Here is a 20,573-nt window from a genome sequence, read left to right as displayed (position 1 = left end):
CAGAGGATAAGGAAGATCACAAAGAGTCCCCTGGTCTCTCCCTCTTCAACTGGTCTCTCCTTCCTTAGCTGGTCTCTCCCTCTTCAACTGGTCTCTCCTTCCTGAGCTGGTCTCTCCCTCCTCAACTGGTCTCTCCTTCCTGACCTGGTCTCTCCTTCCTTAGCTGGTCTCTCCCTCCTCAACTGGTCTCTCCTTCCTGACCTGGTCTCTCCTTCCTCACCTGGTCTCTCCCTCCTCAACTGGTCTCTCCTTCCTCAGCTGGTCTCTCCTTCCTCAGCTGGTCTCTCCCTCCTCAACTGGTCTCTCCTTCCTCACCTGGTCTCTACTTCTTCAGCTGGTCTCTCCTTCCTTAGCTGGTCTCTCCTTCCTCAACTGGTCTCTCCTTCCTGACCTGGTCTCTCCTTCCTCACCTGGTCTCTACTTCTTCAGCTGGTCTCTCCTTCCTGACCTGGTCTCTCCTTCCTCACCTGGTCTCTAATTCTTCAGCTGGTCTCTCCCTCCTCAGCTGGTCTCTCCCTCCTCAGCTGGTCTCTCCTTCATCACCTGGTCTCTCCTTCCTCAACTGGTCTCTCCTTCCTGACCTGGTCTCTCCTTCCTCACCTGGTCTCTACTTCTTCAGCTGGTCTCTCCTTCCTGACCTGGTCTCTCCCTCCTCAGCTGGTCTCTCCCTCCTCAGCTGGTCTCTCCCTCCTCAGGCTTGCTGTTGTCCTCTTTTCGATGGATGGTGAAAGATCGCTTTGCCTTCATTCTCACAGCATAATAATTACATCTATGAACATGTGCTAATGACCACACGGTTGTGCCCCAGCAGAGGTTAGGGCAATGACAACTAAATCACCTGTCCTTTGGCCTCTGTCTAAATTAACTGTAGACTTTTAAAAGAAAATGTTATCACATTTAACTAAATCGCCATTGTTTGGTTTGTTTGAGGAAGAACCACTTATGTTAATTAAATCATTGCATTAAATGCTTAGGCCTCCTATTAGTCCCAAAGATTAATCTAACACTATGGGAAGGCTAATGTGTGCCACTGATGGGATTAGCTTTTTCACAACATTGTATTAACATACTTCTGCACAGTCACTTAGTGATTCATTTGAAATTGCATTAAAAATGGCACTTCTCACAAAAAAATGGGTATGCATATCAGCAAAGTCAAGACTTCCAAGCATGATTATGCATAAAACCTCCATGAACTGTCCTAGAATTACAAGTACCTCAGAGTGGGTTCTGTAACACTTAGCAAGTACTGACTGGGTTTGATAACATGTTTATTCCTACACCTTATTAATGAATCCATTACGGATTTCTGTTAATAACTCTATTTTCAGTGACAGTGTGAAGATGTTCAATTTAAGGCTCCATAGTTGCAGATGTAGCCACTGCAACAGACAACATTCACTAAATATGAGCAAATATTGCATCATTATAAGGTGCTCCCAATGGATGCTTTCATGGTTTAGAAAATGCATGAAGATGTATCCAGCACTATTCTCATGCGTTTTCCAGTCAGTGTTTTCCAGAGTCAGCATACTAAAAGCAGGATCCCCACACTCGGCTGGTTTTGAACCAGGAGTACAGGACCAGTGATCTTACTGCCTCTGTCATACAGTGGTCAACACACAATGCTTCCCTGAAACTCAAAAGCATCACATACTTAATACAATCTATTTAACTGTCTAGCAGTGTGTTCCTATAGTTAACACATTTTTCCATAACAAAAAACATTACTACATACATTTAATTTACAATAGTGGGCTACATATAATAATGCAAAATAATGGAAATTATTATTATTATTATCTTTAAATAAATAAAAAGGATATATATTGTTTTAAATGTCTCTGAAAGTGCTTATTTTACTGACTACTACAGATTGAGATTTTAGGGATGTTTGAAAAAGCCGTCTCTGCTAGTGCCGTATCCCGTCCCCTGCCCAGACACCGTCTGGCTCGTGGTCAAGAGGGGGGGCGGTCTCAGGGCCTGTGGACCTGAGAGGACATCAATAATGAGCGCTGTAGGAGTGCACTTCTGGGATGACATGGCCGCGTGTCTCAGTGTGTCAGGGGAGGAGGGTTAATAAGACTTTAAAAGCCACAACTGTCCACGCTGGCCCCTTGGCACATCACCAGATGTCCTCCTTCAAGAGAGCACCGTGATCCTCCCTGACAGGGGACACACAGAGGCAGGAGCCAGTGGTCAGGTTAGCGTCAAGCAAACACAGCACGTGTCTTTGGAACTCATTAGTAATCTGCCTTGTTGTGGATCTTTTTTAATTGCAAAAACAAACAACAACAAAAATAAGGCCTGGTCTTTTTTTTTTATACCTATCAAAAAAATCCTTCAACTTGATTTATTGATGGAAATCTGAAAGTGACATCCAGCAAACAACATATAAATAACTTAAAGGCCATCTTAAATGCATTCCCATGAAATTTTTAGGGCCACTGTAATATAAGCCACTACCTGTCATGAATCCCCAATAACCTTGTCTCTATCCTCTTAGTTGAGCCCAGTGTGGCTCATCCCTTATTACCGGCCTGACAGGGAAATGTTTACCCATCCGACAAGAGACAAGCCATTTCATAGTCAGGAAAAGCAAATTGCATCTGACTGGGGCAGCACACTGTGTCCCCATATCCTTGCTGGCTATAATTTTGTTGTCATTTTGTGTGCTGTGTTCACATCATTGAAGTGACAGAGCCGGCATTAGGTAAGTCCCTGTGCTGTGGCTCACTCTCAGCCCCTGCTCACCGTCCATCACAGTCATTAGATTACACCCAGGTGGTAGCTACACACCATTTTGGCACAACAATTGAAATGTTGATATCTTGTCTTAAAAAAATAAAAATAAAATCCCTTTAGCTCTAATACAAACACCACCAAAGAGGTCATTATAAATAACTCCTACACCAATTCAATTTTCATTAAAAAATAAATAAAAATACAATAAAAATCAAGTAAAAATTAAATGTCAACAATTTTAACTAATCAATACCATACAACCATTTTTTTCAATGAACGACTTAAACAGTTGATTACAGAGCATCATGACCTGGTCAGTGGAGGTTAGCTACCAAGCCTGCTTCCCAGGTGGAGGTGTTCTCTAAGGAAACACACAGCCCCCTGTGGCACAGGACGGAGGAGGAGGCTAATCAGGCTGTACTCTGTGGTTATGGCCGCTAGCTGGGCTAATAAGAGCACAGTGGTGGGCCTGATAAACAACAAAGGCGCACAACATCTGGGGGAGGGGGTGCGTGAGCGACAAACTAGGGTGCATGCCTGATTCAACAATTGGTTTCGCCCGGAGAGAGAGCGAGAGAGAGAGAGAGAGAGAGAGAGAGAGAGAGAGAGAGAGAGAGAGAGAGAGAGAGAGAGAGAGAGAGAGAGAGAGAGAGAGAGAGAGAGAGAGAGAGAAAGCCAACTCCGTTTGCTTATTAAAGATCAGTGATGGAAGTGAACCATAATCCTGTAATGAGCAGGACAGGGCCCGCGCACCAGCCCAGGCACAGGCAAGCCCGTGCTTGTAGTTTCACAGGAATAGATTGCTGGACCCTATTGCCCTCCTGTAATGACCTTTCTTGTTAGCCTCACAGATGCAGAGCTTATCATTACACCGCTCACCATTTCACCTCGCTGTAAAACCCTGTTTCAGAGATAGGGTTTAGCTTTTGCACCCTTAAATTTTTTACTTGTTTTATATTTATTTCGAACTGTGACACTTAATTGTTGTATAATGCCGCAAAATATAATCTGACTTTTAGTATTTATTGAAATAGGGACTAATAATGGGTTCCAAATTCGCATCGCTGAGCTCACTTTAAGAGCTCTTTTCCTTTCTGGCCGCTAAAGGCAAGCTCGAGGAAGAAAACTGTTTCACTTGGGTTCAAGATCGCAATAAACAATATACAGTCTCTAATAAAATACGAGGTTACTATGATAATGCGCAGTTTTAGAATTAAAACGGGCGCTGTTTGGAGAATGGGACATTGATTAATTGGATATAACTAATGTGTATTTGAATAAAAAAGGCATATTTCTTTGAAATAAGTCAATCCTATAAGAAAAGGGCTTAGATGACTTATCTTCATTTAACAAAACTTAATCTTGCCGAACCATTCTATTGTATTTCTGTCGGTATTGGCATAAGTACAGAGTTGGATTGCTGCCACCCGAGTATACAGCAAAAACACGGTGTTCGTTTTGGCTCCAGCCCACGAGATTCATGGCACACTTAGATTTTGCCAAATGACGATGTCATATTGTTCCCGATCAAGCGAGCTATGCATAGCCTGCAGATAAAATAATTGGTCAAGACTTCTAGGCTGTGAACGTTACACTTGTTTTTGATAGTTTTTTTCTCCGAAAGAGAGCTTATCCTTATATGGCTTATTAGTATTCTATAGATGTCATGGGAACATTGATAAAAAAACATTAAGACGTAGACGAAGTCCAATGAAAATACATTATTATATTATACTAGGCCTATATCATATCTACCCATTGTATAAAGTATCTGCGAACTGAATACAAAATGTCTATTGCCATTTAGTCTGTTTGTTACAAAAGTTTCATAACATTCAGTGGCTGATAGACAATGACCTGCCAAACTATACAAAATACTAAAATCTGTATTAAAAGGCATTAACTATAATGACTGTATTTTTTGTTTAGGATTTGTATTTGTATTTTTTTTTAAGTTGTATAGGCTGCTATATTTACCAGTGCATTTAGGCTACCAATGCCTTGATTCTGAACTTTGGACGTACTGTGATGAAATATTTACATACCTAGGGACTCATAAACACATCTTCAGAGAACTGCCATGATTTCACGCTATATCACAAACATTTTAAAGCATCAGATGCACTGCCCGTCATTGCCTGTCATTTTTGGTGTTTTAATAATATATTTTCATTTCTCCGGTAAACATACTTTGCCACTCATACCCCATTAATAGGTAAACAACGCATGCTCTCCTTAATATTGAGGAAATTCACTGCGGGGACAGAAATGTTGCCACGAAAGTCTGGTTGTGTCCATCCGCCCCGTGGACGTTGTTTGTGAAACCTGCAAGGGAAGCCTCTTGGTGTGGCGTCAACAGAAAATAAACAGTTAAAAACGGGCAGCTATCGCATCAAATCTTAACTTTGTTTAGATTATGACATGATGTCTTGATTGTCTATACAAGCGAATCCGGTCTGCGCACAGTCCCTCACATTCTCCTAATTAAGAACTGTCTAATTAAATTATCGTCTTGAGTTAACCAATGGCAATTCTTGTTTCATTAGCATCGCTGAAAGAGTGATGAAAAGCGAATCCTCCCTGATTGCAGGATGGTGTCAATTGGCTAATTTGCTGCCGTACTCAAGTACCCTCAAACCATAGGAAGGCGTTTTTCATCCTGTTGGATTAGCTAGGCGTGGGTAAAAGACTGTGGTTTGATATAAATTGCGCTTATAGCACGTTTACCATTGAGCTATGCAGCTCGAGAATTGCATCTCACCATCTAGTGTGCTCTCGAAGAAATTTATGAATGTGGGTAGTGGCTACTCGAACTCCGTTGGATCTGAGCTCTCATTGCAGGACCATCCTATTATATCTGCAAGTGACAACCTGGAGAGAAGTTCACCTCTGAAAAAAAACTCCAGGGGGATGACGAATCAGTCAGAGGCAGACAATTTTCCCGACTCCAAGGACGCACCAGGGGACGTCCAGAGAGGCAAACTCTCTCCTGATCTTCACGGAGTCTCTGAAATTCGTCATAATTTCGATGGATCAGCAGGAGAAAGGTATATCCTTTCTCAATCTAGCCAACCCCAGTCCGTCTCAGCAACTCCAAGTGCTATGTTCCCTTATCCGAGTCAACATGGACCTGCGCACCCGGCTTTTTCGATTGGAAGCCCGAGTCGTTACATGGCCCATCACCCGGTCATTACCAATGGAGCGTACAACAGTCTACTGACCAACAGCTCTGCACAAGGCTATCCCACCGCGGGCTACCCTTACGCGCAACAGTATGGACACACGTACCAAGGAGCGGCGTTCTACCAGTTTTCTTCGGCGCAAGCTGGGCTCGTACCTGGGAAAGCCCAGGTGTATCTGTGTAACAGAGCCCTATGGCTGAAGTTCCACAGACATCAAACAGAGATGATAATCACTAAACAAGGACGGTGGGTATCCACAGCTTCGCTGTCATATCAGTGTTTATCTTAATTACAAGTGTTGGTATTGCTATGGTGTGGTGGACATTTATTCATGACCTATATCTCAATGTTGCGTGTGAGAAAATATTTTTGAGTTTTTGTTAATTCCATATTAATAGTTTCAAATCATATAAGTAATTACTGAGGCATTCCAGACGTCATAAGGTTTGCTACACGCATGCCATTTACTGCTTGCACGAACTGACGCTTTCTGTGAACGCTGAACGATGTACTTTATTTGTTATTACCCGCAGACGAATGTTTCCTTTTCTAAGTTTCAACATTTCTGGTCTCGATCCTACGGCGCATTACAACATATTTGTGGACGTTATCCTTGCTGACCCAAATCACTGGCGATTTCAAGGCGGAAAATGGGTACCATGTGGAAAGGCTGACACAAATGTGACAGGTATTATCTTTCTGTAAGCCCATATAACTCTGTAAAGGATTATGATCTAGAAACACCTTTGCAAACTAAGTGGATTTGTTGTACAACCGATCACATGTTCGTTCTGATACGCACAATGAAAAAAACAAACATAGCCGAAAACTTTCCGAACGGATAGTATTTTGTGATAAATATAAAAAAGGTATATGTTTAAAGATTAGAAATTACTTCAATGTTGTCTTTTGTTATTTATCTTCAGGAAACAGAGTTTACATGCACCCCGACTCACCGAACACCGGAGCGCACTGGATGCGCCAAGAAATTTCTTTTGGAAAACTGAAGTTAACAAACAATAAGGGTGCCTCCAACAACACGGGCCAGGTCAGCTTCGCCTGGACTACATACTAACATGATATTTTGTGGTTTAACTAAATGTTATATCATGCATGCTATTATAGTGACAACCTCATGGGAAAATACCCTCAATCACTGAAACATGGCGGGTGAACACACTTTTTTACGCATAGATCATTGCATTTACCCTGTTGTTCATTTGAACACATTTTCCCGGTGGTTCATTTTCAATGAATAATTATTGCACCATTTTATTTTATGAACAACTCAAACGAATATCGTTGTTATTCTCAGTTTCAATTATTTCGCTGCGAAATATTAGGATGTATTAGATACAAGTATTATTACACCTTCAGTGTAGCTGTTATTTATAAAATGTTCCTCTTATTTTTACACCTCCAGATGGTGGTTCTTCAGTCTCTTCACAAGTACCAGCCCAGACTCCATGTGGTGGAAGTTAACGAAGATGGAACTGAGGACTCCAGCCAACCTGGAAGAGTACAGACTTTTACCTTCCCAGAAACACAGTTTATCGCAGTCACGGCTTACCAGAATACCGATGTAAGTTAAAGGTTTCTTGTGCTGAAATTGAACATCTAGGTGATATGCTTCAACTGTATGATATCTCTCATAGATCAATGTATGTCATTTTGCAGATTACACAGTTAAAGATCGACCACAATCCATTTGCCAAAGGATTTCGGGACAACTATGACACGTAAGACTATATGTTCTTATTTTCTGCTTAATTGTGTTGTCAGCAGAAATAAAAATTTGAGCAGTAAACATATTGTCTGTCTAACAGATCAAGCATCTATCAGCGTCAGGATAAGTTTGAATAATTAATCAGATATGACAAATAGCCTGTTGCTGCACTTTTAAGGACATCAATGCAACAATAAAGTAAAATGTTTACAATTCTAAAACCAATTTAACCAATTGGTGATTAATAACACATTCCATTTGATATTTTGAAATAAATATATGCCTTTATAGTTAATTCCGGAAAATGTAGTCAACTGTGCGCGGTCTTTCATAAACTAATTCCTCGGTTATTTAACGATATAAAAATAATCTCCTTTCCTAAAGGAGTATTGGGTTAATTTAACAATGATATTCCGACAGAATATTCTGACATGAATATAGTTCTGCTAACAAGGTATTAAGGCGACGTGGATGAAATATGAAACGTGTCCTAATATAGCTGTAAGCCTTTATAGATATTTCCTATAGACTTTTCGATTTTTGTTTTACGCATAATCGTTAATAAATCCAGTTTGCTTGGTTGCTCAAATATTCTCTTTTTATAAATTGTTTGTCTGTTTTCTCTCATCTTGTCAGGGTCTACACAGGTTGCGACATTGACCGCCTAACGCCATCACCGGGTGACTCGCCTCGCTCACAGATCGTGCCTGGTGCGAGATATGCCATGACTGGTTCCTTCCTGCAGGACCAATTTGTCAGCACTTATGCCAAATCTCGGTTTCACCCTGGCGTAGGGACCGGTCCTGGCACGGACCGCAGCGTCCCACTTAGTAACAGCTTGCTATCCCCGCAACAAACCGAAGAGCCCACAGTTGCTTCCCCACAGCGTTGGTTTGTCACCCCTGCCAACAACCGACTGGACTTTGCCGCCTCGGCATACGATGCTGCCGCTGCTGCAGATTTTGCCGGCAACGCGGCCACCTTGCTGTCCTACGCAGCGGCTGGAGTGAAGGCGCTTCCCCTCTCCACGGCAGGTTGCTCCAACAGACCGCTCGGGTATTACGCCGATCCGTCAGGCTGGGGCGCCCGTACGCCACCACAGTACTGTAGCAAGTCGAGCTCCGTTCTCTCATGCTGGCCCACGAATACTGTTACCGGCAGAACGGGCCCGTCCAGTTACCTGGCCGAGGAGGGAGACGCCATTCCCACAGAGCGGTCTCCAATAGGGGCGTCAGACGAGGCAAAACCAAAAGACTTGTCCGAATCCAGCTGGATAGAGACACCGTCTTCAATAAAGTCAATTGATTCCAGTGATTCTGGAATCTTTGAGCAAGCAAAAAGGAGAAGAATTTCTCCGTCTGCCACACCAGTTTCGGAGACAGTGTCCCCGTTAAAATCCGAGATGTTGGCACCAAGAGAGTGTGAGAAAAATTGTGCCAAAGACATTGGTTACTATAGTTTCTATCCACATAGTTAAAAAATCACATTGCGTGACCTTGTTTACATCTATCTATCTATCTATCTATCTATCTATTTATCTATCTATTTGTCTGTCAGTCTGTCTGTCTGTCTGTCTGTTGCACATATCTCAAAGTTGACTAAAGATTTGGAGGCGACTAAATGTTACACCGTGTTAAGGGACATAAAGTTTGACATCGGAGACAATAATTTGTTCAGCCATTCCGAAGCTTTCAGTCAACAGTCATTGTAATTATGAAAATAATGTATATAGGGCCAAACATTTAACTATTTGGTGATTTAGTGACTGAATGTAAACTATTGGATTCAATTTTGATATTTACAAAAAAATATTATTTGGTTGTGTTTAAAATGCAAATAACGTACAGTGTGATCGCATACAAAGTGTTAGTTTGAACTATTTAAATAATATCTATAATGTTGTGTAGCATAGGGATTAATATGCTGTTATAGCAGCGAGGTAGGCTGTAATCATTTCTGAAGTCGACCCAATGCCCATTTTGTCTATCACTGTCCAATGTTAGACAAATGCGGACCTAACCATATTTAGATTTAATCAAATTCATTAGTTGTGGGTAAATTGTTATTAATGTTGATAATGTACGCATTTCTAGGTCTACTGTGAGGGGGAAATGTTTCATTTTTAAGTCTCGGACCTGTTATTTTCATAGATTTTTTGTTGTTTGTGAAAAGCTTCTGTATTCGCTGTAACGTGCTTTAATGCAATAAATATAACGGAACAATGTAAATAATGACATGCAATATGTATTTTAAACGTAGTCTTTTGCCACTAAATAGAACTTTGTAGAAAATATCATTACGTTTGCTCACGCATTTACTTAGCCATATGGTATCCTTATGCGCATATCCAAAGGTCACAACTTTAAACCTTAAAACTGTGTCACGTGGTGCCAGACTGCGTGCATGAATTACTCACTTCCAAAGACTAATAGATACAATGGTTGTTCATGCGGTAACAAAGTTGTAGGCTAACCTTTATTGGATACAGCAAAAGGCAATATTATTGGGCAAACGGCCATTTATGGGGCAACAGGGAACGCATAATATTGAGGGTGAGACGGGATCAGAACTAAACAGGCTAAACTTCTGATCCCATCACGATGTTGCTTGTTTAGTACACCTAGTACACAGTGCCCGTGATGCAGTCAGTTATTAGGATGTCAGTGAAACACACCAACATAGAGTACTTGAACTAGATGGTGCATGGTGCCCGTGATAAAATTAGTGGCACACACAGATTCCTGGAATTAAAACAAGGTAGAGTGCCGCGATGATATCAGTGACAGATTTTTGGAATTATGGATATTAGAGTGCCCGTGATGCAGCTGGTGATGACAGTTGTTCTCAGTGGTTTTGGTCCCTATATTTCTCAGATCACAATTGAAATTCTGTCATCTCTGAAGTACTTGTTAAACCTCCACATCTATTGTAGTCAATTTGCCAATGCTGTGTAGCCTACATTAATGCACATGAATATGTGCCTTCATTAGTCTGTTGTTTCCTAAATTGATTATGTTATGTGGATCAAAATGTACTATATGGTTCTCTGTTAAATTGTCTTACCAGTAACACCACAAACATCTAAACATTTAGTTCATAACAGAAGTTATTACATGCACAATGGTTGAGCCAGTTGTCATAATAGTAGGCCTAATTCACCATACAGCGCTTTTTGGCAGTTTTGACGTAGACTAGAGACATAATTAATTGATGTAACAAAATTAACTTTATATTGTAGTTCTGTTAGCTAACCAGCCAATTTGAAAGCAGCTGGTAATCGGTTGTAAAAGCGAATTCGCTTCTAAATAACTAAACAGAATTTCCTTATTTTCTTATTCCACGAAGTTTCATTTCATTAAAAATGCCTTTGTTAATCGCATAAGTGCAATCGCGGTAGCCTAGGACACCTCGCGGTAGCCTAGAACACCTGAAAAACATTAAATTTGCGAAGTGCCCGGTTCTCAAAATGTTCATAGGAAACTCGCTGCAAACCGGCTACGTTTCCCAATAACGATGGATCGTAGCTGTTACGAGGGTTCTCTACAATCCAGGGGCGTTTCTAAACGGGGCCCCACTGGGGCCAGTGCTCCTGTAAAAATGTCCCTGGTCCCCCTGTGGCCCCCCTGAGCTGACTGAAATAAAAACCTTTTTTTTTACACGTTTTTCTTCTTCTAGTAGTCATCATGAACCGAGGAAGGGACATTGCAGCCTTTTTTGCCCCAGTAAATAAAAAAGTTAGAGAAACATATTAAGATATTGAGAGAGTTGATGAGCTGGAAGAGGGAGAGCCAGAGCATTTTGTATGATTTTAATGTAAAGCTAAATTAAAGTATTTAATGTTTAAATATCCCTTGTTTCTGTTTTTTAATGTGCCCCTCTGATTAAACACTGCCAGCCCCCCTTCCACTAAAATTAGTCTAGAACCGCCAATGCTACAATCAAAATAACGATCCATCATTAGCCTATTTCTTACCTGCGTTTCCCGAAAGCTTCGCAAGCCTAAATTGATCGTAGAATCCATCATACAACGAATCTTAGTTTTACGGGTCGTTCCCAAAGACATCATAGCTAAAATGTCTCTTGAAAATTCGTCAAAAAAATTGCTCAATTGAAAGCGCATAGAATAGCCTACTCCTTCCGAGCATATTTGGGAAACGCACGTAAGAAATATCGATGGTTTTGTTTTTTGCTCGATCGTTGCTACGATCCTTTATCGGGAAACGGAGCCCTGGTCAGTGCTGCATCACACAGGCCTATGCTATTGCACGTGCAGCCTACAGTAGAGGAGAGTGGAGCCCCTGATTTAAGATGTTGTCACCAGTAGAGCTGTACAGCCTATAGATTAAGGTTGTGCATTTGAGCACGACCAAGGCAACAACAACAACAATTATATAAATGTAACTTGGTCAGTCATGTACAAACGTATTCTTCATTTCTAAAGTCGCAAGTCTCAACCACCATGTGATTAAACGTCAGAGTAAAAGGTATCTCGTGCATAATCAGGAAGTAGGTTGAGATCATGATCTTCAAAACAATCACAACAGGTTTCTTTAGTCAGGATCTAATGACTCTGATCTTAAAGACAAATGATTTCAATAAAACAAAATGTAAGCAATTCTTTTTACAAGGTTATCATAAAGTCAGCGACTGAGGCTTAAATTGTAATTAACATAAGGCATTGTCCCTTTACCGTTCGACATATCGATTATAGGCTACCGGCAGGCTACATATAGCATTTCACTAACGTTGAAATCGTTTTGCCTCAGGTTATTAGCTTTATAAATAATGGGATTGCACTCAAGCGTAATATTATGACAGTGAAATAGTTTTTTTTATAATGAATTCATTAAATGAATCAAAGCATTTCTTTGTTAATTGCCATTCGTGTATGGTGTAGGTAGACCTTCTACATGCGTATTGCAGGTCCACTGGGCGCCCTTATATTGTACAGCAGAGGGCAGTACAGACAATGAGCCAGAGCACGCACACGCCTGTCCGATATCCTCAGGAAATCTAGTTCACATGCATGACTCAACTCTGCAGTATTGTAAAAAAGTATATATAGGCCTATGTATATATATATAAAAACATTAGACATTATAAAGGCATCATGACCTATTATAAATACTTACAGCCAGGAACAATGGCTATAATGCGGGGTACACACCACAAAATAATCTTAAAATATTTTTACAATATTTTAGTCTGTACCCAGAATAAGGAGACGCTGTTAAGCACGGGTTCACAATACATCAGCACTGAGACACAAGCTCAACCAATCGGACATTCCCGTTAAAGGTGTTCACCAATAGGCAATTATGAAGGCTCTCAACAAGTGAAGTCCTTAGGTCTCTACATTGAGTCACCTGGAGAATCAGAATCTGTTTACCCCGTCCAAATTATAACATATTCTAACGTCCCAAGGGAGGTCCAACATGTTAGACCTCTTTCTCCCTATGATGTTTGGGAGAAAGAATGCTAGGTTGGAGCAAGTGACGTCCCCCGAACGAGTGTAAAGGTGGGGTTTGGCTGGTTGTACACACTGCAAGGCAACAGGTGTGGGTCCTCAACTGGTGTCTTTAGTAAGGGGAGCTATCACAAGAGTGATCTTACATCTTAAAATATTCTGAAATCATGAGGAGCATATTATATAGCCTGTTATCTAAAAGGTTAATTCGGGTCTATTTCCATATCTTACTGAATTAAAACAGCAGCTAGGATATTATCACGATTCAAATAAAGACATCATCTGTCAGTAAAAAATGGCCTCCCCCAATGCGGCAATTCCGCTTCTGCCGCGTCACGACCAGCAATTGGGATGCTCATGTTTTGTGAGGATGAACAGTCAAGCTGCGCCCGTAAGAGGAATAATGATATCTAGCACGCTTCCACACCGGCTAGCCTAGTAAGCATGTGACCACTGCATGCCAGCTCTTAGTTTCTCTAGGGTACTATCGAGACTTATGCTACTTGGAATAATAACCAGACAGTTGTTTACCACCGTTTTTTTTTACACTGGGCTTTACTATTTAAGTTTCGGAAAATGGATATCACTGATCAAGGGGCTCAGAAGGAGCCTTTGCTGCCAACGGTAAGGCTCCGCTCCCCCTATTCCACAACACAGATTCAGACTGTACAAAAACCTGTCTTCTTCGTGGCGCACTTCCACAAAACCAGCATCTGTATCAAGTTGATCGTGAGAACTGAAATCGTCAAGAAATGCTTAAGCTACGTGTGTTCTGCCATAACCATTATAATCAAAACATGCATCTTTAAATATATCACTGATATGAATAATCTGTAAACTAGGCTACGCAAAGCATTCGGTTAAAAAGTGCCACAGATAACACACCTGCAGCAGCTTATGCAATTATTTAAATAACGAATAATACAGGGCTCTCAAGTCTCACGCATTCGCTGTGAGACTCACGTATTTCAGTAATTTCTCACGCTGTCACTCACCATATATTTCTCACGAGTTTCAACAATTTCTCACGCTGAAAAATAAGGTAAAACTTGCCTATACAATTAATGGTTGAGGCGCAGGCATACTGAGGGGAATATGTCTGGTAGTTGTACAGAGTTAAATGCCAATCAGAAAACATCATCAGCAACCCAAACCTCCTCTTCGACAGGTATGGTAATTTCACGCCAAACTTTGGATACAACTTGAGAGCCTTGATTTTTATGTAGCCAACACCAAGCGCTCTGCCCAAAGCTGAGGTGCATTTGGATTGATGTGTTGTGCATTTACGAGTATATATGGTTACATATTCGTTATTTTTGGACATTATTATAGGTTGCATTGTATGCTTGACTTGTTAACGTCTAGATTAGAGGAAACACAGGAAGCCAAGTAAGATTAAGGGTGTACCCACCGTAATTCCCATTATAATTAGGGTATTTTTTTTCGTTATAATGTTTAGATTTTTTTGTGCCATAATTTTGAATGAATGCAGACCCCAAACCTTTTTAAATATTTATTTTTAACATATATTAGCATACTTGGTAGGAATGGAACAATCCAACTTTCATTACTCAGTGTTTCTGCGGTAGCAGATGCCCTGGTTGCCTATGGATTTAGAGTTGGCTTCATGGTCATAGATTAATGAGGAATGTAGTCAGTAGATTATATTGGACATTACTGTACTATTCATGGAGGGATGCAAATGTCAAAGGTCCTGTACTTGGATGAAAGGACAGTAATCTAGCAAAGCAAAAAACACCTGTTTGAACGTGTAACCCAGACACCAGAGGGTCTGAGGACAGATGTTACTGGGGATCAGAGTTGGGTAACCTTACTTTTTAAAGTAACCAATTACAGTTACATTTCTTGTAAAGTAACTCGTTACGTTACTTAGTTACTTGCTGTAGAGAGTAAGGCGTTAAGATACTTTTGCGTTACATTAAGAAAAGTATTTTATTTCTAAGACAATTCACCTTGGTCACTCTTATGCCCAGAAGGCACATTTAATGAGTTGACCTCAGCAATAGCACATATTTTACTGAATAGTCAGTGTCACTCGCATATAACATGATCAATCCTCATTATACAGCCATACAGATCAAGGTAATAATCCACCATAATGAAAACCAATATTTGCATGAAGTTCTTGAATCAATAAACTCTTTAATCAATAAATAATTTTGTAAAATGCCAGGCAGAAGTCTAGTAGTTAGCTAGCTCTACAATTTACCAGGGCTAGGTCTGAATCTAGGACCAAAACAAAGCTAAGCTATAGCTAGGTATATGGTCGCAAAATTGTGTTCACTTCCCTTATATATTGAACCAGACTTAATTTACTGTAATAAAGTCCTAAAACCGCTACAATGATTCAGCGACGCATCACACAAGCTTGAGTTCAAATACATGATTTCATGTAACATTAGGCCTACTGTACATGCAAGTCTTAAATAACTATTTAGCTGGTCGGCTCCATGATGCTGGGTAAGTTGGGCTCGTGAGACTGTTCACCAAATAAACGAAGTGGAACCCTCTTGTCTTACATTTTCGTAGGTACCTAGGTTAGCAAAAAGTAGCCTCAACTTTCCTAGACTTGTAGCTACATGCTGAGGGCTCGCGACCAAAAGACTAACTTGAGTAAGCATTACTTTTTTGAACAAGGAGCTAGTAACGGATTCATTCAATTAAATAAATAACGCGTTAAGTTACTCGTTACCTAACAAACGTACCTAACGCATTACATTGTAACACATTACACCCAACACTGCTGAGGATCCAGATGTTATTGAGGATCCAGATGTTACTGAGGATCCAGATGTTACTGAGAATCCAGATATCTGCGGACTCAACTAGAAACTTATGGAAAAGAAAAGACTGGCAGCCAGGAACAAACAAGAGATACAGGATCCATCACATTTACATATTCTAGTCTAGTCTACTGTATTCTAGTCTAGTCTGGTCTGGTCTACTGTATTCTATTCTATTGGATGATGATGAGGTTCACTCTGCCCTCCAGTAGACCCAGTAGTAACAGCAGATGATAGTGAGGTTCACTCTGCCCTCCAGTAGTAACAGCAGATGATAGTGAGGTTCACTCTGCCCTCCAGTAGTAACAGCAGATGATAGTGAGGTTCACTCTGCCCTCCAGTAGATGATGGTGAGGTTCACTCTGCCCTCCAGTAGTAACAGCAGATGATGGTGAGGTTCACTCTGCCCTCCAGTAGTAACAGTAGATGATGGTGAGGTTCACTCTGCCCTCCAGTAGATGATGGTGAGGTTCACTCTGCCCTCCAGTAGTAACAGCAGATGATGGTGAGGTTCACTCTGCCCTCCAGATACAGCAGATGATGGTGAGGTTCACTCTGCCCTCCAGTAGTAACAGCAGATGATGGTGAGGTTCACTCTGCCCTCCAGTAGATGATGGTGAGGTTCACTCTGTCCTCCAGTAGATGATGGTGAGGTTCACTCTGCCCTCCAGTAGATGATAGTGAGGTTCACTCTGCCCTCCAGTAGTAACAGCAGATGATGGTGAGGTTCACTCTGCCCTCCAGTAGTAACAGCAGATGATAGTGAGGTTCACTCTGCCCTCCAGTAGTAACAGCAGATGATAGTGAGGTTCACTCTGCCCTCCAGTAGATGATGGTGAGGTTCACTCTGCCCTCCAGTAGTAACAGCAGATGATGGTGAGGTTCACTCTGCCCTCCAGTAGATGATAGTGAGGTTCACTCTGCCCTCCAGTAGTAACAGCATATGATGGTGAGGTTCACTCTGCCCTCCAGTAGTAACAGCAGATGATAGTGAGGTTCACTCTGCCCTCCAGTAGTAACAGCAGATGATAGTGAGGTTCACTCTGCCCTCCAGTAGATGATGGTGAGGTTCACTCTGCCCTCCAGTAGTAACAGCAGATGATGGTGAGGTTCACTCTGCCCTCCAGTAGATGATGGTGAGGTTCACTCTGCCCTCCAGTAGATGATATTGAGGTTCACTCTGCCCTCCAGTAGTAACAGCAGATGATGGTGAGGTTCACCATCACAGGTGTGCCCAGTCTGTGAAGCTCAACAATATTACTGCTACTGCATGCTTCCACAGTTATGGTAAAAGATGACTGTTGATGAGGAGGCCAGTCCAGGACTACTGGCTCTGTCACTGGGACCCCTGAGGCCACTAACATGGACATTGTCATTTCAGGTGACCACTCCATTCTCGTCGGTCGCACGCAGAAGTGTGGTAAGTTGTATAAAGCATGTTTTTATGTTTTACAGTGGAACCCACTTGATTTCATAGATTAATACAATCATCACTAACCTACAGTACATCAATACGAGTTATTGCTGCTGCGTTGTGGTACAGTAGGGAGTGCCTGGACACTGCATCTGTCAAACTCAGCACAGCTGTCATCTTTCAGGTGTTCAAACCTATGCTTTGTGATTGGATCACCGGTATTGGTTTACCTAAGCTCCAATCAAAAGAGTGCGAGGTTGATCCGGAGCAGGAGAATCTGGCAGGGCAACCTGCAGCTGTTTAAAATGTCCCAAAATTCCCCAGGGGAGGCATGATGCTCCGCGCTGCAGGGAGGGAGAGCAGGCTGCTGGTGCATGCAGATTTAGACAGAGAGAGAGTGAGAGAGAGAGTGAGAAAGAGTGAGAGAGAGAGAGAGTGAGAGAGAGTGAGAGAGAGAGAGAGAGAGAGAGAGAGGGCAGAAACACAGTGGTTTAGCTTCCTCACTTAGATAAGAGGCTGGAGAGCTGCAGTGATGTCACAGCTGTAATCTCACGCAGGATTGGCACACGAGTGGAGTGGATGCTCAGTTGTGAGAGACAAAACATATAGCGAGGCTTGCGTGAAGGGGCGCGGGCAGCGTGTGTGTCTGTGAGCAGGGAGTAGGACAGAGCTCCCACGGAGAGCGTCCCGGCAGAGGCACAGCGCTACATGGAGCTGCAGCACAGCCTGATACCTAACTAGCTGAGGACACACCGCTGCCAGGAGGGCTCAGGCAGTCTGGAGGCATGGACCTGTACACCAGCTTTAACGCCCAGGTAGGACTGTCCTCCCTCAGTCTGGGACACGCTCTGGTGAAGAAAAACAGATTTCTAAACTTAAGCTTAAGTGTAGGATGTGTGACGGTCAGGGGCATTCTGGTTTCTGTCTGTCTGTATTATTATTATTATTATTTACTAAAACAGCTGTTGTTTTCATGACTAGATACATACAAGGGAAAGAACTGAACTCCGACCAGATACAACATAATGACTAGATACAGGACACTAGCTGGATACATTATAGTGACTGCATGCAGGATACTTACTAGATACAGGATAGGGATGAAGCACAGAACAATGATTACACACAGAATAATAACTAGGTACATTATAACTTCATGATCTCTGGAAGTGTCTGAGCTCAGCTTGCCTAGCAGAAACCTTACTGGACAACTGTTCCACAGTACTGTAAGACCAGACCAGAGAGACAGAAGGACAAAGCATTGATTTAGATTTAGAGGATATTCTGCAGATCTCATCCATTGATCCCTCTGAAACCAGAAAAATGCAGGCATATTCACTCTGCAGCATTAAAGGCCTGGCATCGAGTCAGGGTGATAGTTGTGCATGGCCTCACATTTAGCTTACATTTTACAAACGTAAAGTGTATTTTGGGGATATGTGTTCTGTCTGTTGTTACTTGTCTCCCTGATGGTTCTAGTGGTGATGATGTCACTAAATAGACGATTGCTACTTGCAGGGGCAGGACCCAAAATGTCTGCCATCATCCAATTAACACTTGGGACTGCACTTGTTAGTCCACCAGGCCTCTGCTTTAGAATCGTTGGGCTACCCAGAGACTGAACCACAAACTCCTCATAGCCATATCCACTCTGTCCTTCACAGATCAAGACAGATCAGATCTGTAACATAACACATTGTTCATATAACCATATAACCAACTTAATCTTTTAAACCACAGCAATAACTGTTCCTCTTCATCCATGCTTTCATCTAGAGATGTGGTGGAACAGTGCAGCGTGTCAGGGTGGGTGGAGCTAGGCTTGGTCCCTTGGGCTCCAGAGACTAACCTGCACTAGCTAAGGAAACTGGGTCAAGACCCCTGAATACCACCAGGGGACCTCAGCAGATCCCCTCTCTCTCTCTCTCTCTCTCTCTCTCTCTCTCTCTCTCTCTCTCTCTCTCTCTCTCTCTCTCTCTCTCTCTCTCTCTCTCTCTCTCTCTCTCTCTCTCTCTCGCTATCTAGTACAGGGAGTGTTCGAGACCCTGTTTTGTAGAGACGGACAGGTGAATTGATCTACACGCCTGTCCTTTAACACTCCCCCCAGTGGAGAAGATGCCCTAACCCTAACCCTCTTCAGTCCTCAATCACTCTTCATTCACTGTCTAATGGCATTGATACACTGGTGGCCAGAATCTGTGCAGTGGACAGTAGTTTAATCCCTGCACAGACCATGATCCCCCTCCAGTGTATTAGGATCCAGATTAGCAGCGTGGAGCCCCAGTCAGCTGGTCTGACCTTCCTGCTGCTGCAGCTGTGGATCTCTGTGCCCTCCAAAGTCACTGTCATTATCCCCAGCAGCCAAATGGACCCTGGTGCTCAACACAGACCCCCATCCAAACCTTCTCCCAGCTGTCAGGGCGTGAACCTGAAGAATACCAAGGATCGTATGACCATGGAGAGATGATCGATGATTGCTTAACAAGACCAGTCTTTGTCTCCTCCGGTCGGAGGTAGTGTCCCTGTGTCCCCGAGGCAGGGAGTGTGTGTTGTGTCCCTGTGTCCCCGAGGCAGGGAGTGTGTGTTGTGTCCCTGTGTCCCCGAGGCAGGGAGTGTGTGTTGTGTCCCTGTGTCCCCGAGGCAGGGAGTGTGTGTTGTGTCCCTGTGTCCCCGAGGCAGGGAGTGTGTGTTGTGTCCCTGTGTCCCCGAGGCAGGGAGTGTGTGTTGTGTCCCTGTGTCCCCGAGGCAGGGAGTGTGTGTTGTGTCCCTGTGTCCCCGAGGCAGGGAGTGTGTGTTGTGTCCCTGTGTCCCCGAGGCAGGGAGTGTGTGTTGTGCATGAGCCGCAAAGGGAGTGGCTAATTTCTAGATTCAGACAGGTAGTTACATATAAATATATATTTTTGCATTTTCATGCTCAACTGTACTATTAAATAGTACAGTTTAATAGAGACAGAGAGAGATAGAGAGAGAGGCATACAGCAAAGGGCCTGGGCCAGATTCGAACCCTTGTGCTGTGCACTTTACCCGCAGTGTTGCCTGGGTGTCCAGGTCAGACTGGCTGTGAAGCAGCACATTCTCTCCAGTACAGAAGAGCTTGCACACTTTGTTTGGCTTATGCAGCGCTGGCTTTTAGTCGATGCATTTTTGTTCGCTAAGTAGATTTGATCTGTCAGTGTCTGACTATCTTAATGGGAAGTATGAACTCGGGAGCAGATTAGATTTAGTTCCACTGTTA

General features: G+C 42.5%; 1 protein-coding gene across 1 annotated transcript; it reads left to right on the top strand.

Moving 5' to 3' along the window:
* The first annotated feature begins 5,481 nt into the window (after window positions 1-5,481).
* Window positions 5,482-9,130, top strand: tbr1b (T-box brain transcription factor 1b). Its single transcript, XM_084689758.1, has 6 exons — window positions 5,482-6,173; window positions 6,461-6,615; window positions 6,854-6,975; window positions 7,351-7,509; window positions 7,605-7,666; window positions 8,290-9,130. The coding sequence occupies exons 1-6, from the start codon at window positions 5,482-5,484 to the stop codon at window positions 9,128-9,130; spliced, it is 2,031 nt and encodes a 676-aa protein (XP_084545884.1).
* Window positions 9,131-20,573: the final 11,443 nt, after the last annotated feature.

Source organism: Hypomesus nipponensis, chromosome 23 (genome assembly GCF_054491055.1).
Source record: "Hypomesus nipponensis isolate SF chromosome 23, ASM5449105v1, whole genome shotgun sequence".
Classification (NCBI taxonomy): Eukaryota; Metazoa; Chordata; class Actinopteri; order Osmeriformes; family Osmeridae; genus Hypomesus; species Hypomesus nipponensis.
The sequence above is the reverse complement of the archived record's forward strand: the minus strand, read 5'-3'. Positions and strand labels throughout refer to the sequence as shown.

Excerpts from the sequence above, each read along its gene's own strand:
- tbr1b (XM_084689758.1), top strand. The coding sequence starts at position 5,482 with ATGCAGCTCGAGAATTGCATCTCACCATCTAGTGTGCTCTCGAAGAAA. Across the intron at positions 6,174-6,460 it reads ATAATCACTAAACAAGGACG|ACGAATGTTTCCTTTTCTAA; the intron begins GTGGGTATCCAC and ends TATTACCCGCAG. Across the intron at positions 6,976-7,350 it reads CCTCCAACAACACGGGCCAG|ATGGTGGTTCTTCAGTCTCT; the intron begins GTCAGCTTCGCC and ends TTACACCTCCAG.